General features: G+C 38.6%; 1 protein-coding gene across 7 annotated transcripts in view; it reads left to right on the top strand.

Annotated features, from left to right (window-relative positions):
• ZNF217 (zinc finger protein 217) overlaps positions 1 to 27,257 on the top strand; it is a 54,218-nt gene extending 26,961 nt beyond the window's left edge. For all 7 annotated transcript variants that reach the window (XM_081947527.1, XM_081947525.1, XM_081947528.1 and 4 more), the window contains 5 exons: positions 10,677 to 12,436; positions 17,120 to 17,245; positions 18,641 to 20,137; positions 20,579 to 20,705; positions 23,700 to 27,257. In XM_081947527.1, coding sequence (XP_081803653.1) covers positions 11,032 to 12,436; positions 17,120 to 17,245; positions 18,641 to 20,137; positions 20,579 to 20,688 — 3,138 coding nt within the window. In that variant the 5' untranslated portion in view covers positions 10,677 to 11,031 and the 3' untranslated portion in view covers positions 20,689 to 20,705; positions 23,700 to 27,257. The remainder of the gene's footprint in view (positions 1 to 10,676; positions 12,437 to 17,119; positions 17,246 to 18,640; positions 20,138 to 20,578; positions 20,706 to 23,699) is intronic.
• Positions 27,258 to 27,984: the final 727 nt, after the last annotated feature.

The following is a 27,984-nucleotide window of genomic DNA, read 5'->3' as shown; positions in this document are numbered from 1 at the left end:
TAATTTTAGATTTCTTTTGAATGTTTGTTGGGGCCATAAATATATACCAACTATTCTGTGGCAGGCAGGGGTGGTATTCACTTACTTTCCCTACCGGTTCACAAATGTGAGTGTGCATGCGTCCATGCATGTGATCGGGCTTCCGTGCATGTGCTTTGATTGTGCGCGCTGCTTGCACTCATGTGCACAGCTTGAAAATGTGCTTAAATAGGACGGCATAGAGCCGGGGCGGGTGGACAGGCCCACCCGCGATTTCCACTACCAGTTTGGACAAACTGGTCTAAATTGGCTGAATACCACCTCTGGTGGCAGGTATTTGCAAGTGACTGATGTATATGAACGATGTAGAAGGGAAAAGCAATAATATCCGGAGATATCAGTAGCTCGGATTTAGTAGGATTTGGGAATTTTCTTCCCAGTTGCAGGTCCCTAAACATATCAGGCTAATTTTACAACAGTTGCAAAAATACTCACCATGTAGTGAGAAGGCTGTCCTATAAGAATTTGATACTGGTGGACGAGATTATGCATGTGATTGTATTCATTTGTATGAGTCACGTATTCAGCATGTGACTCATTTGTGACACCTCTACAAAATTAGTGTATTTGTGTTGTATGAACTTGAGCATAAATTGTCTGATGCCTCTGTTGGCAGAGAAAAGATTATATCCTTTGAGGGTAGGAAAGGGAGGATATTGTAAACCATGGGACCAAAAATGTGTATGTATGTATGTGTGTATTTATATATTATAGATTCCAAGAACAACAATACAGTTTCAACATTTAAATATATCTAATTTGAGAACAAAAGGTGACCAATTCATAGTGAAGTCTGAATGGAAATTTTTCTGAGTATTCAAAGAAAGCTCCTGTTTAAAAATAGTTTTTGCAAAAAATGTATCATCAACTGTAATTTGAACTTGATTGAAACCAAGAGGACTGGTTCCTTATTAGAAGAATCAAATTAGTAAAAGTACAAGGACATAATTAATCAAGAATGACAGTTGTTTAACATCCGCTTGAGAACTTGGTACAAATATTATAGACTTGTATAATTTTTCTCAGTAGTATGTGGCTCACGTTGATTTTAAATATTGTGCTTATAGTGATAAATTTATATCGTAGCTTAGTCGTAAGACTAGTTTTTCTACAAATTGTTCTGAAGCTAGAATGAGCTATGCAACTTTTGAGAAAGAAATAGTTAATAAGACTTAAAAATTACCTCATTGGAATTCTACTTGTCCAATATTTTTGACTGATTAAATATTAACCTTTTAAAATATATATGACATATTGACAGTACCATTATGAATTTATGGAAATTGAGCAATTTCAAAATAAGCACTACATAAAGAATAGATTACAACTAAAAAGCAAATAGCAATTCTCCCAACTAGAGCCACTGTGGTTTAGGCCTAGAAATCAGCTGTTTTTTGGGGGAGTGGTTTTGGAACTATTACTCTCAGCCCAACCCACCTTTCAGGGTTGTTGTGAGGAAAAAATGAGGAGGAAGGCTGTTATGTACACTGCCTTCAGTCTTATTGCAATTATTTTAACTGTATTTTGTATTAATATATAGTTAATATTTTATTATATATGCATGAACATAAATGGTATCTGACATTAGATTATGGAAACAATACACTATATATTATAAAAGGAAATAATTTTATGATTTTACACAGTGGCTCACTGACTAAGACGCTGAGCTTGTCGATCAGAAAGTTCGGCGGTTTGAATCCCTAGCGCCGCCTGATGGAGTGAGCTCCCGTTACTTGTCCCAACTTCTGCCAACCTAGCAGTTCGAAAACACATAAAAAATGTAAGTAGAAAAATAGGGACCACTTTTGGTGGGAAGGTAACAGTGTCCCGTGCACCTTAGGTGTTTAGTCATGCCAGCCACATGACCACGGAGATGTCTTCAGACAGCGGTGGCTCTTTGGCTTTGAAACGGAGATGAGCACCGCCTTCTAGAGTCAGGAACAACTAGCACATATTGTGTGAGGGGAACTTTTAAAACTTTAATATTTTAATTATATAGGCATAGACATACATGCTATCCGACATTAGATTATGAAAACAATATACTTATATTTATATTATAAAAAGAAAGTATTGTTTTTAATAATAGCTACATAGAACAATTTGTTCTACATAAGTTACTAAAAATAATTATTTGAAAAAATAAAAATGCATCTAAGCTTGAAAGTTATGTCAGTGGTGTTCTTTAAAGATTTTTTTTTTCAAATATTTGTAGGTATTGTTACTCACATACAGAAATCTAATGGGACTAAAATTCCAAGTATAGGAATTAGGAGGAGGTGTCTAATTTGATAGAATCTCAAATTTGAATAGAATGCTATGGACAGAAAATCTGGTGTGCTGTCTTAGTGGCATGGTACCAGTTTTTGTAATGAACTAAAGGAAAAGATTGGCCCTGTTTTATGTATAAATGATAAGCTGAGTGTTTTAAACATGGTTTGCTAAACAGGTCATAGTGGCTTAGTCACATACCGTAAACCATAATGGGTGGGTTTGCAAACCACACTAGGACATAAACAAGGAACCACATTATAATAATACATTTAGGTTAGATTTTTGGAAGGAATACATAGTTGCTGTTAGAACTGTGTTTTAGTAACTAAACTCTGAAGTACAGCACATTAATCTATAGTATCTATACAGTAGAAATTAAATATATTGACATCAATATCAATGTTGTATTTACTTCTGTTTTCTTTCTTTTTTAATGGAAGCTTAAAAGATTTACATCCCTGTGATATCACTGGCTGTTTTTCTGAGGGAAAATAGAGTTAAATGTAAAATAGGTGTTTTTATAAGATGAACAAATGATGTTACGGAGAATTGGCACATTTGCAAATGTTCCATTGTACATTCTGGGATCAAAATATAACAGCTCGTCAATTGTGGGCTGAAGATTAGCCATTAATGAGGTGTAGAATGCTGTTCACACTTTTGGCTCTTCAAAAGGCCACTATGAGTTCAGAACTGGTGTGTGGCTCATGTGTAAACTCGCACTCCACTTCTAAGCCTCCTTTTCTTTCTAGAAGACACAAGGATGTTATTTTTGAGGACTTATTCTCATTAGTTGCGTTGTTAGTTGTTGGTATGATGAAAAGCAAGGGAAAGCTGCTAATAAATGCTAGGGCAAAAGGAAGGAAGAAAAGAAATTTCTTGTTTGTCTTTAAACAAAGAAGTTAGTTTCTATGAGAATGTTGGTGTCTCTTCATCTTTAGAAGAAGGTTGAATATCTAGTCAAAGCCCCTTAGAATGACTTTCTGAATTAGCATCCAGAATGAGTTCTGGAGATTCTTGAGCGTTGCTTAAAAAGATATCATGAAGAGCAAAGCAGGCCTTTGCATTATGTCAGTTGCCTATCGCCCATAGATATTGCTGAATATGCACATCAGTCCCAACTAGCATGGTCATGGCTGAGGAATGCTGGGAATTGTAGTTCAGCAATAACTAGAGTGCCACAGGTTCACCACCACCCATTTCATACTGTTTGCAGTCTAAAGCACATATTTCCGTGTCTCAAGTTTCAGTTGGGAAGCTTGAGATATTGCAGTGCCAGGTTAAATCTTAGAAAGGGCTGTAAGGTCAAAATTAAGCAATGGAAATAGTTTGTTCTGTACAGAAGGATGGAACGTTCAGAAATGAATTCTGTTCCTTTTAAAATATTGTATATCCTGCAACTCTGAAATTAGATTATATTAAATGAAATTGTAAATTAGGTGGCTTTCCAGTGTTTTTATAGTTGAAATTGCCAGGCTCTTCATGTTTTCAAAATGTGTAAAGTAGCTTTTTGTATCAAAACAGTTCTCATTTATAGAACTGTGAAGAATGAATCTAATTATTTTCAATCTTCAATATCCAACAGGATTCAGTTTGACAAAACTGAATTTTATAAGGCATTCTGTTTACACACAGAGAGACACACTGCCTCTTTTCAAAATTTTACCAAATAGATGGCAGATGAAAATATGTCATAGAAATACAAGAAAAAACAGTTTTAAGGGCCTGATATGAATAGTTTCTAGGATGAAACTATATTGTAGCATAAAATATCATTCTAGGTAGAGAAGTGAGAGTAATAAATCTCTACTTCAAAAGATTCAATGTTTTATTTGCAAATAACAGTAATTGAGATTAACTTGAAAGGAACTTGACTTTTGGCTAGATTAGGAAACTGAAAAGCAATGTTAAAATCTTGCTGTACTTTGGCCTGCCATTTACCTGATCATTGAAATGCAAAAACCAGAAATTATTATTGCCTTCCTTGTTAGACTGATATTTTTCAGTAGTATCTTATAAAATGCCTTTTATCATAGTTGGTGATTGTTTTATTTGAAGTTATGCAGGATAAATATAAAAGACAAACCAAATTGGTAATATATGAAGCAGAAGGAACAGTTATTTAAAGAAAACTATAAAGGAGAATCTTTAGCATACATAAATTTGTAAAGAATGTAAAAATACAATTATTGCTTACAAATTTGTTCTGGATTGTTCACTAATAAAGTAAAACAAAAAGAATTAAACTTAGGTTCTCATCCCAGCTCCATATTTATGTGATGTTTCACTCGTCTGTTGAAATGCAGCCCCACAATTTAAAAGGATCAGTGTAATTTTGGGTTTCAGAAACACTGGCTTTCCCAGCCTGGCTTCTTATTATTTGGATATATTGCTCCGTGATCTCCAATGCTTAGTAAGCATTTTACCTAAAAATAGAATGTATATCTAAAACCAAAACTGATAGGTTTGTATAGTATATGATTTTTTTTTGAAGATTTAAGCATTTAAGGTTGTGATCCTCAGCTTTCCAAAACTCAGCAGCAGAGTATCAACTTTAAAATTTTAAAAAGAGAAGGAGATAGATGGCCATACACAAATTTAACCTTTCGAGTCCCAGTAAGGGTATGGCTAGCTGATGAGAGCTAAATAGCTTGAAATAGATCTGTACTAGTCTCCCTTTATTTATTTATCAGCACAAATACAACAATATATATATATACATATATAATGGGCATACCAGGGGTTGTAACACAATATATATATTTATCAGCACAAATACAACACAAATTGTATATGTATATGTATATGTATATGTATATATATAAAACTATTATAGGAAAATAACTATTAATCAGGATTAAGCAATCCATTCCCCTGCATATTTTTCCCTCAGTATCACTTCCACAATTGCCTGTCATTATCTCTGTTGGTGGAGGCTGATAGGGGTTGAAGTCCAAAACTTCTGCAGAGAATCAGATTGCCTATCTCTGCGATTAAGGCTGATACTTACCAAAATGCATGAACACAGCTGGAATTGAATACTAGTGTTTACTGACATAAGCAATATTTTGAAAAACCAAAAGAAATTCTGTAGTAAAACATAACTATTCGAAATGTTATTTATCGTAGAATGAGTGTGTTTTCTTAGTTATCAGACAGGGTGGATTTGATTTAAATTAAGTCGATTTAAATCACGATTTAAATCACTGGTAAAAAGGCTTGATTTAAATCAACTCGATTTAAATTGTAATTTTAAAAGAGCAACTGTTATCTCTGTCCCGCAGCAGCTCCTCCTCTGACCCGCTGTTGACTCACCAACAGTACTAATATTGCAGAATATATAGCCTCATGCTACATAACTAAGTTCCATTTCATGCTGAATAAAATAAATTACTAATGTATCTTAAATAGAAAACTATCTTTAGATAGATTTTTACTCCAAAAGCATTTTATTAAAATAAATTTAACAAAAATAAAAATATCCGATTTAAATAAAAAAATCATTAAAAAAAACCCATCAATTTTTATCTACCCTGATCAGAACAGTTACACAGTTTTCTTAAAAAAGAGGAAGCACATAATGTGGTAGTTTTAAAGTCATGCCATTAAAAAAACCATATAGCTGCACAATTTCACATAATCTAAGTCTACCTCAGAAAAAAGTGGGTTTTCTCCATTCTTTTCCCTGCTACCTTCTACCCTGTTTCCACTATCCATTACAAGTTTCATAATGGAGTTAAATTGACCCCAGTAAGTTTGTCACTTTAGGGTGATGTACATAGATATTTTATCTAATTTTATCTAATTTTTTAAATGTTAGTGTTATATTAATGGGGTTTGGTTTTTTGGATTGTTTCTAATTTCCTTTTAACTTTTGTAATATGTGTTTTTTGATGCTATACGCTGCCCTGAGTCCTTTGGGAGAAGGGCGGCATATAAATCCAATAAAACAAACAAACAAACATTGTTCTGAAAAAGCATTGAACATATAATATAATTCAGCTTCTTGAAAATCTCAGCTTTTCTTAAAAAGAAACCCTCCCAAAATTATTATGGCGGTTGTATTTTTAAAAAGACGTGTAATTTGCTTGCCCTTTCGGAAGAGAGATTGATGGCTGCTATGGCTGAGAGAGACTGCAGTATCTTTATTTCTCCGAGCACTAAAATATATTACGCATATTTTAAAAATCTGCTGAATTCATGCAGATCCTAGAATATAAATGTTCTAAATACAAAGTTGACTCCTGAAAGTGCAAAAATATGTTGAATTACAGCACAGTCTCAGTTGTCAATATAGTCTGTGATAAAGCTTGCCTTCAGAAGTTGTGGGTGCTTCATCACTTGAGGTTTTTAAGAAGAGGCTGGACAGTCATATGTCTGAAATGGTATAGGGCCATGATGGCACATGTGCCAGAGGTGGCGCACAGACCACTCTCTGTGGGCATGTGCGCCGTCGGCAGATGCTCTTCTGGAAAAGGTTCGCCATCACTGGTATAGGATCTCCTGCTTGAGCAGAGGGTTGGATTGGAAGACCTCCAAGGTCCCTTCCAGCTCTATTCTGATTTAATATACTGGTTTTACCTTTACATAAAAAGCTTAGCTCCTGCTTCTAAAGGATTTGTGAGAAGTGTGTGAGAGAAGCACTAAGGCTACTTATTTTTTGGACTTTACAAATATGCCCTTTTAATATAAGTGTCATCTGTCCTTGTTAAAATGTTTACCCCCCCCCCCCCCCAAATACATACTTCCTAAACTTCCTGAAGTTTAGTTGTACTGCATTTGGAAAATCTGGGCTATTTATTTGTAAAGGGCTGTAGTGAAATTGTATATTAGAATAAAATGCACATTGAGTACTTTGGTTGCTAATTCAGTAGTAATTAGAAGCTTTAAATTTCAATCCACTCAAATTTTGTGGTGTGCTTTATACATTTGGTAGGATTATCTTGGATCGCAGAGGAATAACTTTAAACCGTCACAGTACCCATTGATCTGTCTGTCACAATAATTTCTAATTGTGTAACACACACACAAACAAACACACACACACACAGCTAAGAAAATTGTAGACCTCAAAAGATAATAGATTTCTAATATCTAGCAGACAATGCTGTTGATAATGTGGATTGTTGAAGAATTAGTCTAGTCTAGTGATCAAAGGATCAGGTCTCTTTATATACTGTATTTACATAACTGCTTTTACCATGATGTTATTGAATAAACCATAGTTGGTTAATAGATTGTACTGCAGTACACAATAAACTGGTTTACAAATGATAAAAGGCTAGGTTCATACACTGCTCTAATTGAATATAAATTTAAATGAATCAAACTACTGTGCACCTAAGGATTAGGTATAGAGAAACCAAACTATCTTAAATCAGCTTTAAGGTTTACTAAACAATTTTGTATCAGTTTGTTAGTATACTTGTACTTGTACAATGTACTACTTCTAAAGGTAAAATGATGGCATAGAGTGGGAATATTAAATGCATTTATTCTACTTTGAGGGCCTTGGAAGAAAGGTCTCATGGTTTGAAAGTAATAAAGGGTGAAATAATGTTGGTTATCTCTGATGAGAAGGGTTTATGGAAATTCTTAGTCATTCAGGTCATGGTTGTCCCAAAGATGCTTTGTCAAGGGCAACTGGACTTTATGATTTTCTTTGAAGACGTTTCTCTTCTCATCCAAGAAGCTTATTCAGCTCTGGCTGGATGATGGGAAGTGGAATATGAGAACAAACCCATCAGGACAAGATTCAGAGTCCATCTGCATTTAAAAGATAAAGGCCACTCTTTTGAAGACAGCAAAGTCCACATTTTGGACAGAAAGGACCGCTAGTTTGAAAGAGGGGTCAAAGGGCCATCTATGTCAAAATTGAGCAGTCCCCTCTCAACTGAGGGGGAGGGATAAGCCATCATCTACATCCCATTCTACAATACAGTCTTTTCAACAGTTACATCCATTTGCAATACTCAGGTGATCTTGATAACACAGATAAGACTCAAGGACATTCTAAAAGAATGTAAATGACCAGCTGTCTACTAAGAGTATAAATCCTTCCATTCCCCACCATCCAGCCAGAGCTGAAGAAGCTTCTTGGATGAGAAATGGAACTTGAAATGTCTTCAAAGAAAAACCAGAAAGTCCAGTTGTCTCTTGAAAAAGCACCTTTGGTGAGAAGGAAATGATATAGAATGTACTTGTGCTATAGAAAAGGAGGGGAAAATGTATTTGAGAATTTTCCAGATCTTGGATTTCAACTCCTAGAATTTCCAGCCAATACTGGAGTTACTGAGACTTGGAGTTGAAATTCACCTATTGGGAAGATCTGAGAAGCCTATAGTAGACCACCAACCTGGGTCAAGATGTTGATAGCAGATACTTTTGTTCGTCTGCCACATTAGCTGATACTGGTAATTATTTCAGTAAACCAACCTAACTTCTTAAGATGGACTTTGGGAACTAAATAGTAGTTCCTTTTTGGAAAATTGCCCAAATATTGCAATTCACTTATTAAACCATCTTCTTTTATAATAGTGCCTTCTAATTTGCAATGTTGCAAAAGAGGATTATGATCAGAAGCAAATAATACATAGTGTAATCTTTCTTTCGTTCAGGGATATAAGATGAGACACGTGGCATTCTGGCTGCCAATTTTTTTTACAAAAGCCACTTTAAATTGTTTAGGACAGTGTTTCTTAGAGTGTCACTCTTTTTAAAAAAATCTGACAAAATACAGGTTTATTTCATGAAAATTATGAATTTAATATCATTCTTTTTACAGGATTCAATAAGTATTCTATGAATGCATCCATTTTAATTTTAATACGGTAAAAAACAAAGCCCATACAAGCAAAAATTCTCTATTATTTTTAAATGTGGGAACGGGTCCTCCATAACTTGTTAAAGTAGGAAGGTATCCTGAGACTAATAGATTTAAGTGACATGTGTATTGACATGTGTATCTACATCTATGTGTTGGTTGTGCCAAATAAATAGGTAACATCAAATCAAACTAGAGTATTTAATATGGTTCAGATTCAGTAATACTTTTCACTTGGTTGGTATTTTGAAATATGTGTGTGCTAATAAATATTTTTATGTGAATATCTGTATCTGTTTTTGTACTCCTATCTTGATTATGCCAAATGATATGTAGATTAAAATCAAAGGAAAGATGCATATAATACTTGTAATTGGATCAGATTTATTAGCCTTTAGAAAAACATTCTTTTCCCCCAAATAAATGTCTTTTTACTTAAGTGTGTGGACAGTAGGCACTAAAAAAGAAGAAAAAGTAACTTTTGAAAATTTGAATTCATGTGTTGATGACTTTTATTATACTAAATTATTTAGGATTATGTTAAATGCTGTTACACTAATTTAGAGTATTTATACATTGCATATTGTTTAGCTCTTATCCATCTTTCCTGCAGTAAATGTGTGTTTCAGTAGTTGATCTATTTATTGAGAGATACTAAATATCAAGTATTTCCCCTGTGCTTGTTTATCTCCCACATAAGTTTCATATTCAAGTTACTATTTTAATGGGCATCCAAATTCATATTTAATTGTTATATAAAACAAATCGTTTTAAACCTAAGGATTAGTTTTGAAGTATTCAAAGGGGCATAAACAAGCTTTCCAAATGGCTGGCATTTGAAGTGGCCTCATGATTTCAAAATGGCAGCTGATAACTCATGAGGAAATACTTTTTTCTTTTCTTTTTAAGATAAGATTTCTTTTAAACTTGTTAAAAACTGACACATTTTATTTTATAAAGAAACATTTAAGCCCTTACAAATGGTTCAGTATGCTATGGGACAGAAAGGCTCTCATAAAACAACTTATTAAATGGTTTTGTAATAAGAGAATATTATTCCTTTAAAAATGGGATTTCCTACATTTTTTTGTAGGATAATAATGTGGACTTCTAGGATTCTGCAAATGTAATGGCTGAATAATTGTCCTCTTTCTTTCACTGAGGCAGTTTCTTCTTTATGACTGAGTGCTGAAGATAATGTTATACAGTAACTCCCTAAGGCAGTTTCCTTGCAGAGATTAGTAACTTCCTTTGATAATTGCATCATTTTAAAGATAAATATTTAGTAAAATCTGAATGTGTAGCTGGATTGCACATCTTTAAACTTAGATTACATTGGAGCATTTGTTAAAAGTATGTTGGGAAACTGTTAATCATACATTGTATATTAGTGTCAAAGGAACACAGGAATTGCTTTGTGGAAGAAAGAATACTTTGTATCATAAAAGTATATTAGTCCTTTTGTTTCAAACGATTTTATTGATTCTTTTCGATTCCTAAGCTAACATCGATTTGTTTTCAAATTGTCTTCACATAGGTGGTGACATTTTTGGTGATTCTGAACTACAGCAATTTTCTCCAAGCTTAAAAAGCTCTTTAAGTATTAAACTCGGAGATGTGAACAGACCGGTTTTGCTGAAAGCAAGTTACATAAACTGCAGAACAAAATAAGCAATTCCACCTCTTTCATACAAGAGCTAGCAACAATTTTTTATGAAATTATTTCTTCCTGGCAGAGGTTAGCTACTTCTACAGATGAGCAGAATACCCAACAACCCTCTCGTGAAGGAGTCATCAAGGCTCAAACATCTGCCCTTAAACAACTGGGAAGTTTCCGAAGTGGCTCTGTTTCTTGCATAAAAACGCTTCTTCTTGAAACTGCCAAAGGAAACATGCCAACTCAGCCTCTTTTGGTGTACATGGATGGCCCAGAAAGTATAGCCAGTACTGTTGGTTCACGAATGGACAATAATGATGCCACCATGCCAGTGAAAGGAGCCAACACAATCTCCTATAAGAACTTGCAAGATAAGTTCTTGATGCAAGGCGAAGGATGTGTGTCTTTAGACTGCATGTTTTGTGAACAGACTTTCAAGCATCCAGAAGATCTCGGTAAGCATGTATTGACCCAGCATAGGCCCACTCTCTGTGAACCTGCGGTTTTGCGTGTGGAAGCGGAGTATGTTAGCCATCTTGATAAAGGACAAGGGAGAATTGATTTGCCATCCCTGGACGTAAATGAAAAGGATAGCCAAGACTTCAGCTGCGTGGTTTGCGGGCAAACATTCGATGAGGCTTTTGATGTTGAGGCCCATATGAGGAAGCACAAGGATTCTTTCACTTATTGGTGCAGTGTGTGTGGAAGGAGATTTAAGGAGCCCTGGTTCCTGAAAAATCACATGAGAACTCACAACAGCAAACCTGGGTCTCGCAGCAAGGCGCTGCAAGGATCCGAGAGCCCCGTAACGATAAATGAGGTTGTTCAGGATCAAGTGGCAGAAAGCATAACATCCCCTTATAAAATCTGCATGGTGTGTGGCTTTCTATTTCAGAATAAGGAAAGTTTAATCGAGCACAGCAAAGTACATACCAAAGATTCTCTAGCCAACAGCAACGGCTCTCCTTCGGAAGGGGACGGTAAAGAAAGGACGATACCCAGAGAAGAATTTCTGCAGTTTTTAAACCTAAAGCCCCTTTCAACTTCTAATAACAGCAAACAGAAAAAGCCCGTGAAATGGATTGCCGAGTTGGATCCCTTCAGTACCTATCAGGCATGGCAGCTGGCTACTAAAGGTAAAGTGGCTATTGGCCATGGGCAAACAAAAGAGGCAGGTCAAGAGGGAAGCACGGACAACGATGACTCGTCTTCGGACAAAGAAGAACTTGGGGAGATTTGGAACGGGAGCAAAGCAAACCAGACTGAAAGCACAGGAAAGACCAAGGGAAGCAGAGGTGGAAGTTACGCAGGGATTGGTAACATGCCACAGGACAAATTTAATAAATATCGTTGCCGCGAAGTGCCTTCATTGCAGATGGATTCGAAACTGTCCCAGAACAAAGACAAGCCTACCCATTGTTCAGACTGTGGCAAAGCCTTTCGAACTTACCACCAGCTTGTCCTTCACTCGCGAGTCCATAATAAGAAAGAGCGGAAGAATGATCTAGAAAGCGGTTGTGGGGAAGGGAAGCAGCCGAGAACATGTCTTTCTGACCCTGGGACCCTAGATGAGAACGGAGCTGAACGACTGGAGGGAGGGTCTGAAGACGGCTCCGAGGATGGGATAATAGAGACTCCAGGTAAGACAATTTAAGAACTGTTCACAATAAAAATGTATTTTGTTCATTTAGCGCAGGGGTGAAACGCTACTGATTCGGACTGGTTCGCCCGAACCGGTAGTAAAAAAATGCTCCGATCAGCTGTGATGCGTGATTTATATTAGCTAGAAAGCAAACTTTCCTGCTTTCTAGCTAATCTAAATTGTGTGGCACAGCGGATTTCCCCCCCCGCCCCGTTCTACTTACCTTTCCAGGCGCACTCAGTAGCAGGCTCCACCCACCTGCCCGGACGTCATCACGTCCATTTTTTATGCTCTGCGCATGCACAGAAATTCCTGTTCATGCGTGGAGGTGGTTCGTGCGACTAGAGCGAGAGAGAGCGCTCACATTTGCGAACCATTAGTGAAGGTAAGTGTATTTCACCCCTGCATAAGAGAGTATCTGTATTAAAGATAATCTGGAGGGAGGCATGTTTTCTTAACTGCTTTCCAAGGAATATTATCACACCATCATCTTAACGCTAGTTTTAAGTCATGGCATAATTTGCATCTACACCAAATGGAAAGATGCTTGCATAATCTTAAAACGCATAGCACATTTCATATATGTATGACACAATTGTAGAATTGTATAAAAATATAGTGTAATGGATGATTAGACAGATGGATATTTTCATTCCTTTAATGCTAGACCTTTTAGGTTTTTTTCCCATCACAGGTGAGACTACTCACCTAAAGATACCAATAAATCCCTTTGTTATGCAATACAGATAATCCACAATTGAGCCAGAATTTTCTGTTGCTAATTAGGACATTTTTAAAGTAAATTTTTGCTCAGTTTTGCAACCTTTCTTGCAACATTTATGAAGTTGGTAACACAGTTGTTAAGTGAATCTGGCTTCCCCATTGATTTTGCTTGTCAGAAGGTTGCAAAAAGTGATAACATGACTCCAGGACACTGCAACCGTTTTAAATCCATGCCAGTTATCCAAATTCTGATCAAATTCTGACTATGGAAGGCTGCAGTGGTTATAAGTGTGCAAAATGGTCATACGTTACTTTTTTGGGTGCCGTTTTAATTTCAAATGGTCACTAAATGAATGTTTGTAAGTCGAGAACTACATATACCCTGCTTTGTACTTTGGACAGATTGGCAGAAATTTTGAGATAGCCACATAGGTCCTTTTTTATAAAACAACCATTATTTTTCTTGCCTCACCTCTCTACATGGGGCTTCCCTTGAGATGCACCCGAAAGCTGCAGTTGGTCCAGAATGCGGCCGCGCGGGTAATTATGGGAGGTACAAGATACTCTCATGTAACACCTCTCCTGCGCGGCCTGCACTGGCTACCTGTGGCTTTTCGGGTGCGTTTCAAGGTGTTGACTATCATGTCTAAAGCGCTCCATGGCACAGGACCTAGCTACTTGCGGGATCGCATCCTGCCCCATACATCCCTGCGACCGATTCGCTCTCACAGAGAGGGACTCCTCCGGGTGCCGTCCACTAGGCAGTGCCAGCGGGCGACGCCCAGGAGCGTGATGGGCCTGACCCTCTGGAATGACCTCCCCCCCGATATTAGAATAACTACTGATCTCCGCTCCTTCCGTAAGAAACTCAAGACCCACCTGTTCAACTTAGCTGGCCTGGCCTAACTGTAGTTTTGTGTTCCTCTAGCCTGTTTTTAAAATTTTTAGGGGTAGGTTTTTAGGTTGTTTTAATTTTTAACTATACTGTACAGCCTATTATTTAATCTGTTTTTATGGGTTTCTAAAAATATTTAATTTTTGTATATTGTTTTTACTGTGGTCTGTACACCGCCCGGAGTCCCTTTGGGGAGAGGGGGCGGTCTATAAATTTAATAAATTAAATTAAATTAAATTAATCTCTTCAGTTAATCCAGGGGTGTCCAAACTTGGCAACTTTAAGACTTGTGGACTTCAACTCCCAGAATTCCCCAGCCTGGCTAGGGAATTCTGGGAGTTGAAGTCCACAAGTCTTAAAGTTGCCAAGTTTGGACACCCCTGTGTTAATCAAACCTTCAATGCAGTTACAGCTTGAAACAAGTTCAAATGAGCATAATACGGTGCCTGCTGCCCTCTAGTGATAAACCTTGAGCGATGCATGCTAATTAATTAGTCAATATTTGATGATTTGGTGATTCTGTATTGAGATTTGGGCAGCTCACAGTATAGAGAACAAAGCACAAATATTATAAGATAAATAAAAATGTGGTAAGGGTAATTGAAGAAACAAATACTTGTCTCCAGTGTTCAGTTTTGGAAATCATTCTAGTTTAGAAGGATTCATCCCTAAAATTAAGTAGAATCAATTCTCTTTTAAATAAATGCAGGATTTACCTAAGGCAGTGAGATGTGAGGTTGCCAATTATAAAAATTAAACAAGATATTTTGCCATGATGTTTTTTAATGAACGAAAACATGTGGCTGCGGAATGGTTTTAAAAATGACTTTATCATTGTGCTTGCTTCATCTTGAATAATGGCTCTTCAAAGCTTCATATTTCCACTTGTAATTAAAACAGCTATACAAGTCTATTCTATCCATCTAGCCCATCCTGTTTTCTTCCTAGTTCATATGTTATCTGTTGTTATTCTGATATCTGCATTTCAGATTAAATCCTGCAGAGTGTAAACTCACAAATTGTGTTCCCTGGGAGGGCGGCTATGCAACCTGAAAAAGTAATCCAATCACTACTTAACAGTTGCATTGAAGGGCTGTACTTTCCTGAGTTGTTTCTGAAGTCTGCCTGCCAAATGCCACTGCATATTTTCTAAGGTGTTGCATATGTGTGCGTCCATGTGAGAAAAAGAATTTGCAAAAAAAAAAAATCTGTCTCTTGTGCCCAGATGTCAATTGTTTTTATGCCCCAACTGTTTTAGATGCAACGGTTCTGTGTAGTAGGAGTGAAAATCTCTCAGCCCACCAATGTCTTTTTTGCTTCCTAGAGGGTATTTATAATCTAAAATACTAGTTGTACTATCTGGATATCCAGGTCTTTAAAAATATTTCAGATGGAAATTTTTTTTTAAAAAGAAAAAAATATCATTCCATAGTAAAATTAAAATTTGCTTTGCAATCTTAGCTTTCTAGTTTTAAAAGCAATTGATGTATTAGGGAAAATTAATAAATCTTTAATAAGTATCAAAGAAAAAGAACTAATTGAAGGCATGGGAATAGTCTTTTTGCTTGCTGTTGCAGTCTTTAAACTCAAAACTACTTCACAAGACCCAGAGTTGGATGTAACAGGTAGTCCCCGACTTACGACTGAAAATGAGCCCAAAATTTCCGTTGCTAAGCGAAACATTTCTTAAGTGAATTTGACTCATTTTACAACCTTTCTTGCCACATTTGTTAAGTGAATCAATTCAATTATTAAATTAGTGACATGGTTGTTAAGTGAACCTGTCTCCTCCATTGACTTGGCTTCTCAGAAGATCACAAAAGGGATCACATGACCTTAGGACACTGCAACCGTCATAAATATGAGTCAATTGCCAAGCGTCTGAATTTTGATCCCGTGACCATGGGGATGCAGCAGTGAAAAATGGTCGTACGTCGCTTTTCAGTGCCATTCTAACTCTGAACGGTCACTAAATGAATTGTTGTAAGTCAAGGAGTACCTGCACTGTGGACTTTTGTATGATGATCTTTACGATGCAATGTATGCAAAAGAGACCTAAGAATATTTTTGAACCTTGCAAGGAAGACCCGGGAAAACATCGAAAAAGTGGGATAGAAAGATTCTTAGTTAGCCAGAGAAAAGATTTGGAAGCTGCTCTTTCTAGCAAGAGATTGTTAGAACTGACTGGGAGTCTCCGAACTTTTGGACTTGGCGTATTCATAATTCTTTAAAAAAAAATCTGTAAACAACTATGTATAATTGGCATATGTGTTTCAACAAAGATGTTATCTTTAATAATGTGCCTTGTAGAAGCTGTGCATCTTGCGTTCTTTCTGCAATCCTTTGAAACAGTTTGACCATAGGTAACTAAACTTTTGCACACCTCTCTGTATCCCACTGTCATAGTTAAAATCTGCTCCATGATGGAATCTTTTTGTGTGATAGCATTGAATTGAGACATTCTAAAGTGTTGGAGGAAGATGGTGGATTAGATATACAAGATATGCTGAGCAAGTGTGAGTGATGTGAATAAGATACTGACAAAAACGTGCGTGTTGAGATAAAGAATCTTCCTTCTTCCCTCCCTCCCTCCCTTCCTCTGTTCCTTCCTTCTTCCCTCCCTTCTTCCTTCCCTCCCTCCCAGAAATATCAATTCAGTAGGCCTCAAAAAGATTAGAGTAAAATCTAATTTTACTCCAGAGGGTCAGCAGCATTGTATTCTTGGCAGATATCTTTGCAAACCAAACCAAATCCTGTTATGTCTTATTTTTTCCATTTAATTTTTTTATTTAACAATTTTGCGGCATACGGATATACAGATATAAATAGAGATACATGTTCATTTTCCCTCTTAGGAAGTACATTAACAATAACCTGTTCACTTACTATTTTTGTCTTATTATTATAATCCTTTTATTTAAACAAAAGAATATTTTCAAAAAAGATACCTAAGAATGAACAAATAATTACAGAGGTTGCTCAATTATTGCACGATATGTATTCTTTTTTACAATGTACAGAAATGTGTTCCTTACTTTTCTTTATGTTTTTCCCCATCTAAAGATAAAAATGAAGACGGGTTGGAAAGATCAAAAGTAAAAAATCTTGGAGCTACTAGAGAATGCAGCTACTGTGGAAAGTTTTTTCGTTCAAACTATTACCTCAATATTCATCTCAGAACTCATACAGGTAAAGGAAACTTGGATTATGCCTTTGGTGAAGAATCAAAAGGGGAACATTATAAATAAGTAAAAAACAAATGTGATTCAAATTTGACACTCATTGGAAAAATAGTTTGCTGCATGCTAAGAAAATAGGGTAAGTTTCCCTCGACAGTAGAGACCATCAAACCTAAGGAGACGGTAAAAAAGCTAAACTTTCCTAGAGTTGTTGAGGAGATCAGACAACTGTCCGTGTAGATTTCTGGATAATGTGACAAAAATGGCTAGCCGTTGTTGGCGGTTCGAATCCCTAGTGCCGCGTAATGGAGTGAGCTCCCATTACTTGTTCCAGCTTTTGCCAACCTAGCAGTTCGAAAGCATGTAGAAATGCAAGTAGAAAAATAGGAACCACCTTTGGTGGGAAGGTAACAGCGCTCCATGCGCCTTCGGCATTTAGTCATGCCGGCCACATGACCACGGAGAGGTCTTTGGACAGTGGCTGGTTCTTCAGCTTTGAAAAGGAGATGAGCACTGCCCCCTAGAGTCAGGAATGACTAGCATGCATGTGCAAGGGGAACCTTTTCCATCTACATACATACATACATACATACATACATACATACATACATACATACATAATAAGAGAGCTAGCTTTCTAAGAGAGATTTTAAAACAGCAATATTAAGGTTCCTGCTATTTGCTAATTTCACTTTATAGCCCACAGTTGATCTGCAGTTGTTAGGATTTTAATCTGGTGTTGGGAGGAAAGACTTCCATTACTTCTGATACCAAGAATGTTGGCATATTTCTCAACCTCCCTCCCCCCCCCCTCACACACACGCACACACCAGTCAATCTTTTTGTTTGTTTCAACCAAACCTGTCTTACTGGTTGCATGATATGGGGGAGTGGAGGAAAGAGTGAGTACTGTTCAGACCAACTTTAGCTTCTGGAGTAAAATGAGGCTATGAATTCGACAAATAAATGAATTACTCTGCAAATTGCTGTGATTAGCAGTTGGGAGGCCTGAAGGTTTTGAAACATGCCTTGTATCTCCAGGAGACTGAGCAAAGTAAATATTAAGGATTTGCAGTTCAATGTTGGAAAAAGCCTCAGGCAGGCTAACACATGAGTCCTACATGAGTATAAAGACAGAAGAAGAATTAAAGGCTTTAGGCACCACATGCCATATTACTTTGTCCTTACTTTTTCCCTGTCTGCGCTAAGCAAGCCATCCCTTTTAATTTCTAAAAATGAAATCAAAGCCAAATACCAATTAGTGCAATTAAGGAAACCATTATTCTGGCAAAATATTATTTGTTCTAAGATGTTTTAGTTGCAGTAAAGAAAACAGACAGAATTCATTTCTGTTTTCTGGTGAATCAAAAGAGGTTTTCTGACTTTTGGCTCATTATTTTTGCAGGCGAAAAGCCATACAAATGTGAATTTTGTGAGTATGCAGCAGCACAGAAAACCTCCCTGCGCTACCATTTAGAGAGACATCACAAGGACAAGCACACAGAAGCTTCAGCAGATCTGAAAAGTGACAGTAAAGGGTTATTTCCTTCCCAGGAGACAGGCTTCTTGTCAGCAAGCGTCGGTCATGCTCCAGAAACCAAAAATCTGAAAAGGCTCCTTGAAGACGCCAAAGATGCCAAAGGAGTAGTCCCACCTGTAAAACAACAGAGAGAAGAGTTTTACCCTTTTCACGGTGCGCCCAAAAACCTAACTCAGGACACGAGCAAAGACTTAGACTGTGATGCCTCGAAAGAGGGTGGTGCGTCTGTTTCAGGTTTTTTAAAACGTGGTGCAAAAAACACAGTGGAACATCAGGCAAACAGTCTTGTTAATAGAAGTGCAAAAAAGAACTCTGAGTTAACAAAAAATGTGTTTTATGCTGGCAGGACGAAGGCGGATTTAAGTGACGTTACCGAAAACTCAAAATGCAGATTAACAGTTCAAGAAAAGCCCTTAAATTTATCTACCGCCTCTTCTCAGGATGCTCCAGTAATTCTTCATTCTCGGTGTTCCTTAGCAACCAGCACCTGTCCCTTTTGTACTTTCCGGACGTTGTATCCAGAAGTTCTCATCATGCACCAACGGTTGATGCATAAGTCTGCTAATAACCTCAATGCAGTGACTAAAAATAGCATTAGAAACAGGGCTGCTCATAAGGCCAGACGTACAGGCTGCCCACCTTGCCTTTTGGGCAAGGACGTGTTACCCCTGCCTCTTAATTCTAGGAAAATCAAATCTTCCTCACTTGCTCAGTCAAAATCTTTGCCTGTGGAGAAGGCGAAGCAGTGCCCTACCCCACAGAGCAAAGGACCCATTCTCTCAGGACAAAACTCCAGCAGCTGGTCCCCGAGCAACTTGAAATCATGCAAACCTCAAATGATCGGCGTCCCGATTAATAACTGTAGGCAGGAAATGCATCAGAGCCCTGGTCGATCTTCAGTGCAAGATAAAGGGAAATCAAGACTTTTGACTTCTCAGTCAGGGATGGGCAATAGCGACGTCAACAGCTCTTCGGAGAACCCTTTGAATAAAGCGAGCCGAGAAGTAGAGTTTTTCAGTAACAGATCTGCCGGGAATAGATATATGGGATTTGACGGACTGCCTGCAAAAAGACTTCGGCCTAATCTCTTCGCTCTGGAACAGATGGACTCTGCTCGACATCGGACAGAGAATGAAACTGCTAGATTACCTCTTTCAGGCAAATATTCAGGTCTGCTCCCTCAGGTCTGTTCCCACACCAAGCATGCCTCTCTCCTGCTTTTCAAACAAGGGCTCATGAGCTCTGACAGAGATGCTGTGAATCCAATGACTGTTGTAAAACCATATGAAACATACAATCCGGGACCGTTTCCCACTTCCTGTGGATCAAGTGCCAGCCACGTCCCCAGCTCTTCGAAAGAAGGTATGTACTTTGTTAGCCTTTCAGCAAATGAATGATGGAAAAATTAAGACGTTCTTTAAAACAAAGAGTACCTGCCAAATGGAATTGTTAATTCCATGTAGCCATGGGATGTAGCAGGGGTCAGCAACCCGCAGCTCTGGAGCCACATGTGGTCCTTTCATCCCTCTGCTGCGGCTCCGTTTCCTATCGGCTCCGCAATTGATAGGGCTTTCAGTTAGGACAGGTAGAGGAAAATGGATGGCATGCTAGGAGGAGATTCTGTGGCGGGGGAACTGGACTTCCCGTCGGCTCCAGAATTGAACAGGGGGACTTCCGGTTGGGAACTTTGTGGCTCTTTGAGTGTTTAAGGTTGCCGACCCCTGGGATATAGGTATCTTGCACTGAATAGGTCCTCTCTTATTTTGTATTCCTTTGCTCATGTGTTGTAATGTTTCTTACTAGGAAAAAGACCAGTGTCATATCAACACCTATCTAACACCTTGCTGCAAAAACGAAGTTATGAGAGCTTCATTGGCAATACCCATAGCCGCCTGAATGATAAGAAAACATGATTTGGCTGCAACAGATGGTAAGGCACATTTCATACACCAATGTACATATTTTACATTTTTAGTGCTGTCTGAAAGACCCGTGAGTCACTGTCAGAGGTGGTATTCAGCCGGTTTGGACTGGTTCGCCCAAACCAGTAGTTGAAATCGCAGGTTGGCCCACCCGCCCCGGATTTATGACGGTCTTTTTAGGCATGTTTAAGCCGTGCGCATGCGTGCAAAGCCGCACACGAGAGCAAAGCGCGTGCATGGACATCCATTACTATCCAATGCTTGCTATAATTCCTAAGAGGCTTGTTTATCAGTATGTCTTCCTGGGAGAGAGAGACAGAATCTAAATTAGACTTCTGCTCAGATCTACGTTGCTTCACTTAAAGAGCAGCCTTAAGAGCATTTAACTAAAATATTTTCTCCCACGGTGGTTGTTCTGCTGCCAAATAGCCAAAAAAGATAACAGGAGTTGCTCGAGAAGACAAAGTGTAATTCTGGACTAATGTGATTGTTATCTTTAAGAATAAGGAAATATGTATGAAAAAATGTCAGGGTTCCAAGTAACACTCCTCTAACGGAAGAAGACTCCCGAGGCTTGAGTTTCCTCGGAAGTTCCATTTTATTAGAGATGTCATATCGGCACATCTGGGAAAACCTGAATCTGAAAAGTTTCCAGGTTTTCCCCACCCAAAAGAAAGCTTAAGCCTCTGCCCAGGACCCACATGTCCATCACATGATCCAATCAGGCACCATCCAAAACTAGAGATGCCTCCCAGCCACCTCATCGCAGCTGCAGGGCAAGATGGCCTTGACTTTCTGAGAAAGAATGTTATTTTGACTATATATCACCCACACTCTATATCCATGATGGCGGCCCTATGACACGCATGCCACAGGTGTCATGCGGAGCCCTCTGCGGGCATGTGAGCTGATGCCCCAGCTCAGATCAACCGCACGGTTTATTTATTATTTATTAATCCAATTTATAGGCCGCTCCCTCTCCACCAAGGGACTCGGGGCGGCGTACAATTCATTACATAACAAATAAATAACGAGGAGGAGATATACAAAAAACATTGTACAATATATAATAAATAAATAATCAATTAGTTAAGAACAACATAATGCAATTAAAAACAATTAAAATGCCCAAAGTCAAACTTAATTTAAAATTTAAAAATTATCCAGAGGGATTGGAAATATGGTTATGATTCAGGCCAGGCCGGCTAGTTGGAACAGGTGGGTCTTGAGTTTTGTGCGGAAGGAGCGGAGATCGGTAGCTGTCCTAATGTCGGGGGGGAGGTCATTCCAGAGGGCCGGGCCCATCACAGAGAAGGCCCTACCCCTCGGCGTGCCCCCTGCATCCCCTTTTGAGACCCTACCCCCTCGGTGTGCCCCCTGCATCCCCTTTTGGTCCCAGGAGGCTGCAGGGAGGCCTGCTAAGCCCAAAATGGGTTGCGGGGGTCGTGTGCATGGGGGGGCGGAGCTCATGGGTGCATGCACAGATTGCATTATGGGTGTGGGCACACAGCCACACTTTCGGCACGCGATGACAAAAAGGTTAGCCATCATGGCTCTATATTATAAAACATTTATATGGCTGCCTATCTGATATCAAACTCTGGTCAGCTCCCAACCAACAGTTGAAACAACACTAGGAATAAAACAACATCATACCTATATATCTATTAAAACCATAAACATTGCAAGCCTGGCATCAAAGACAAGCCCATCGTTAAATCTTTTTGTCCATCTTGCCCTATCCCAGCACTTGGAGAAAAGTGGGTTCTTATCAGCCTTACCCTGAAAGACTGTGGCAGACTTCTGTCGGACTCCTCACAGACTGGTTGTGAATCATTACGGGCTGTAAATGAACATAATTCACAGCCATTTAAATAAAAAGAGGAGTTTTGGAACTAAGCGTATGATTTTTTTACTGTCTCAGGAAGCCTAGGTCAGGACACTTCCCTTTGAAATCAGGCAGACTTCTGCTCTTTATCTCCCTTGAAACTCTGCCGAAGACCTAATTCCTAATTAGTTTTGCAAGGCCAAACAGAGCATAGAGTCAAACAGAGCTTCAGAGTTTAAACTGACCAGAACGAACAAAATTGCTTCCTGCAAAGGCTCACGTCTGTTTGCTCCTCTTTTATGTATTATGGGAGGGCCAATCATCTCCAAGCCTTACTCCCAAATCACCCCTTTTCTCTTAACTGTTCCTGCCTTCTGGCAGTTCTGCACATGCACGTACTGGAAGCAGGCTCCCCCTGTTCCTCTGCCTTGCTGATGTCAGACTCCGAAGGCAGCATATACCTACCAGATGGCCCTGCCCCCCCTGCCCCCGATGCAGAGCCCACGCCCGAGCCTTCCCCAGACTCCAGAACTGGCCCATGTTCCTCCCCAACCTCCTTACTGTCCGACTCTGCTGCCAGCGGACCTCAACAGGAAGATCCTATTGGGTGGTAGTGTTTAAGGCGGAAGTGTGCCATCTTAACTCTTCTGATAGGTAAATGCTCTTAGTGGGACTTCTCTACATGTACACCCTGTAGTGTGATAATATGATCTGAAAACTGGAGTGGGGTTTGGTGTTTTGTTTTTGTTTTGCTTCCCAGAAATGTTATGTATTTAAGTTTCCAGAGTATGTATGATTTTTGTCTTTTGTTTCACCATAAAGTAATGACATTTCTTCCTAAGGTGGTTTTGAGGTTAAGGTTTGTAACTAGAACTTATTAGATTTGATTTCAGGGCCTCAGCAGGTAACTGTTGGAAAATACTGTAACTTTACAACCGACACATCATAGTTTCCTCGGGCCGGTTTCCATTGCAACCTTAAATAACGTAAAATGAAATCTGACCCCAAAGAGTCATGTAAATTACCTAAACCTCAATACCATATTTCCTGCTTTTTGTAGTAAATCTTTAGGAAGATCAATCCCTTTACAATGTCTAGAAACGATGCTAAAAAATACTGTTTTTGCATCTGTTGTGAATCGTTTGAAAATATTCCCCCCCCCCCTGTATTGCAGGTATGAAGACACAGACTTTGAATTCCCTCGCAGTTCGTCTCTTGAGAATTGATAGAATGACGGAAGCTACCAAACTAAGCTGTGATTTTACTGTGCACAGAGGAAAAACACTACAGTTGTGTAATGGAAGATTTGATCCTGTTTGGACGAAGCGCAGTGTAAACGTTGTTGTCCAAGACAGTGTTGTCTAAAGTGTGTGTATCTTTTCCCAAATCTTGAATAATATTTTTTTTTCTTAGAATTACTGTAGACCAAATATCCAACTTAAATATATATTTTGCATTTTGTGAGTGCTGCTGATGTTGCGTGCAGTCCTTGCATCTCAGGTAAAGCTGTACATTCTGTTTCCCTCATTGAAATACAGAGAGATTTTGATTCTCTAAATATTTTCAGGTTTTGTTTTTGTTTTTCCTTTAAAAAAATAATTTTCAAAATGAAACCCCCTCCATGTACTGCTTAGGTTCATTTTAAGCACAATTATTTCCCATCAGATTGTATCGGGAACATTCTGCACCAAACAAGACCGTACTTCTGTCTTTGGAAACATCATGTTTTTCTGAAATTGAATCTTGCTTTATTTTTCTTTTAACATCTCTTCCATAAGGGAATGGGATTAATTGATTGCACTCTTGGGTAGTGTAAGATAACGGGTCTCCAACTTTGCAACTTTAAGACTTATGGACTTCAACTCCCAGAATTCTCGAGAATTGAAGTTCACAAGGTTGGAGACCTCTTGTATAGGGATTAAAGTTACTCAGACCTTTGACATAAAGACATAATTCCTCTCTTACAATGAACATAGAATGTTTCTAACTGTATGCCTTCAGGGCATTTCAGTTCACCCCTTTTTCTTTTGTTAAATGCCATTTTCACCTCTACACATGCATTATTTTGCAAAAATATATAGATGTAAATAGATTGTGTACATATGCCTAAGAGAGAAGGTAAGATTCCTCTCAAATACCAATGCCAATTATACCAACTCATTCATATTCATTCATTCATTCATTCATACATACATACATACATACATACATACATACATACATACATACATACGGATATAGCAACTCTTGCATATTTACTTGACAAACTGAAGGTTCAATCTGCCTCTCTCACGTGACTTCATAGATGAAGATTCCACAGGTTGGTCTGCTTTTTTTCCTCTCTCCTTGTCCCCAACTCAAAGATTGTTTGCTTTGGGTCAGGATAAAATTTTAGATACATTGTGATGCACACAGGAGTTGCCTTGAATTGGGGGCTTGTGGTTCCTTAAAGAGATTCTGCAGCCACACTTCTCCCATATAAGCTACATGTATAATTTGGGTCCCATTTGAAAAATTGGGGCATATGCCCAGCACTGTTTGCCAAAATCAAAATTGTGTGTATAAAGGGAACTTGTGAGGTAATTTTTGTCTGTCCACACTGCGTAAGTAGTTCAGCCCAAAGTTTGAGTGATAAATTTAACGGCGAAAGGTGGTTTGCTATTTTTGTTTGTTTGTTTGGATTTATATGCCACCCTTCTCCAAAAGGTCTCGGGGCGGCGTACAACATTAAAAAAACACACATTCCAAAAGTTAAAAAAAATATGTTTTGTTTTCAAACCCTAGGAGGTTTTTTGGGTTTGTTTCCAACTGCACACAACTGAAAATTGAATAGGAGAATGGTTTGCTGGCTGAAAAAAATGATTTGTACATGTTGAAGCTGGATGTTCCAAGCATTTTGTAAAAGCCTTTATAACAATAGCTTAAATGTTATTTTCTGTTTGACATGCCCTTGTTTCCAGAACAAAAATGGTTTCAAAAATACTTTTTGCACTGTTGAGAATGTGTTTCCTATCAGATGTAAATATGCAAAAGCTAGGTAGACATTCTTGGAAATTTTCTTCACACCCAGCAAGCAACTTTGGAAGCGTTTTAATTTTCTGACTTTCTGTGTGTGAAAAAAATGCATCTCTATAAAAAAACTGGCAATGGAATGAAGTGCTGTGTATCAGGAAATTGTGCAAAATTTACCCTTTTCCTGTTCATAAGCTGAGCCATATGTACATAAAATCTAGATTTGTTTTCCTAGTTTTGCACTTTTATAGCCTATTTTTGAAGATGAATACATTTGGAAGATGGCTGATCTATTTTTGCCTGAACCTTCAATGAGTCTTGTCTCTCTCTCTTTTTTTCTGTTTTTAAGTAATGGAGCTTAATGAAATAATACTTTTTTTAAAAAAGACCAGGACTGTATTTAATTACAGGTTTTAAAGGCATATCTTTCTTTTTGTTGGTGCAGCCATTTGGAAGCTTATAGGCACCCTTCGAAAGTGGAGATAAAATTAAGAACAGAGGCCTTAGTTCCAAGTCAGGGTTCCCAGTCCCATTTCCCTTTTAAGCACGGGAATTACTGCAGCACAAGCTTTTTTCCTGTCCTACTGTAAGTCTCTGTGAAAGACCCTGGCTGACTCTTGTTCTAGTCCAGTGATGGCGAACCTATGGCACATGTGCTGGAAGTGGCACACAGAGCCATCTCTCTGGGCATGTGAGCTGTCGCGTGTTGCTCTTCCAGGTTCCGGCGTACTGACCAGCTGGTCCTCACGTGTCCGGAAACGGGAAGAGTGGCCACCTGGCACGCATGTGCGTGCCGGGAAGATGATCTTCTGATTTCTGAAATGCACATGCGCACCAGCCAGCTGGTCTTTGCATGTGCATGCGCACCAGCAACTGGAAAACCAGGTGGCCGTTGCACACGCACTGGTTCCAGAAACCAGAAGGTCATCTTCCCGGCACTTGCATGCGTGCCAAGTGGCTGCTCTTCCAGTTTCCGGCACCGGCCAGCTGGTCTTCGTGCACATATGCGGGCCAGAAATCGGAAGACCAGATGGACGGTGCGCATGTGCGTGCCGGAAATCAGAAGATTATTTTCCCAGTGTGCGCATGCGCACCGGGTTGCTGATCTTCCGGTTTGTGGCGCATTCGCTCGTTTTGGCTCTCGGTGCCGAAAAGTTTCGCCAACACTGTTCTAGTCTATATCAGAGTTAGATCGGGTTGCAGGAGGGAGCAATAGTACTTTCCTTCACACTTCTGATGTTATATTTGCAGCAACTTCTGCAGGGTGTCACAACGGTCTGGTCATTTGAGCTGATCTATACATCTGGAGGATGTCCAGATAGAGGAAAGCTGTTGATGGGATATTGCAAAAGAGTCCTTAAGCATACTCCACTAAACCTTTCTGGGCAGAGATGTGGTACCGACCAGGTCAAAAGGGAAAGATGCTGCTTATTTGTAGTTATTTGTAAATTACAACATTGGTCTCCAAAATAGGTTTGCCCATCAGTATTAACTATGGGATACTACTGTGTGTTTCTTTTCTTCTTTTTGGTAATAGTGATGAGAATGCTGGTACAATTGTTATATTTATTTCTTTCTACCATGATTTATAATTGTTAAATTCTTACATTATTGAACTGTAGACACCATAAAAATCATTTAATTTATGCTGTGTTTTCAATTTAGTGCAATTTGTTATATAAATACAAATGTGAAGGGTTGGGTTTTTGTTTTGAAAATACTTTTGTTGTCCTTTATTTTTTTGGTCTTCTGAATATATTTGAAAAGAGCCATGTAGGGAGAATGTTGATTCATAGTTACGAGTTGAGAGAGACGGTTTCTTAGATGTGTACATTATCATAGTTTTTGGAGTATAAGACGCACCGGAGGGTAAGACACACCAAGATTTTGAAGAGGCAAATTTTTTAAAAAAGGTTTTGCACTCTGCCGACCTCCCAAAAATGGCCCGTTTTTCATAAAAACGGGCCCATTTTTTTGTCAAAAAAAAGGGCATGCATAGCCTTTTGGAGGCTTATAGAGAGCTGGGGGTTGGAGGGGGGGAAAACAAGCAAAAAACGGCCCATTTTTCACTTATTTTCCCCTCCCCAGCACCCGGGAGCACTCTGAAAGCCTCCTAAAGGCTATGCAAGGCCATATTGGTGAAGGGGGCAGGTTTTCGTGAGGCCAAAAATGCTGTATTCAGTGTAATAAGACGCACTCAAGATTTTCACACACTTTTTTTGCGGGAAAAAAGTATGTCTTATACTCCAAAAGATAGGGCATTTCACATGGTTACAAAGAATATTTACTTCGTGGTTGTGTGTGCTTGTGTGCATGTATTGGGAGTGGGGGAAAAATCAACAGTGGCCCATGTGGTGGAAGGCAAGGGGAGTCACATTGAGGAAGGCAGCTTTAGAGCATTGCAAGATGTCAGTTATGTCCAGAAGAGGCAGACTTTACACGAAGGG

Source organism: Natrix helvetica (genome assembly GCF_964273705.1).
Source record: "Natrix helvetica genome assembly, chromosome: 3".
Taxonomy (NCBI): domain Eukaryota; kingdom Metazoa; phylum Chordata; class Lepidosauria; order Squamata; family Natricidae; genus Natrix; species Natrix helvetica.
Note: the sequence above shows the minus strand (reverse complement) of the source record. Positions and strands in the feature narration are given on the sequence as shown.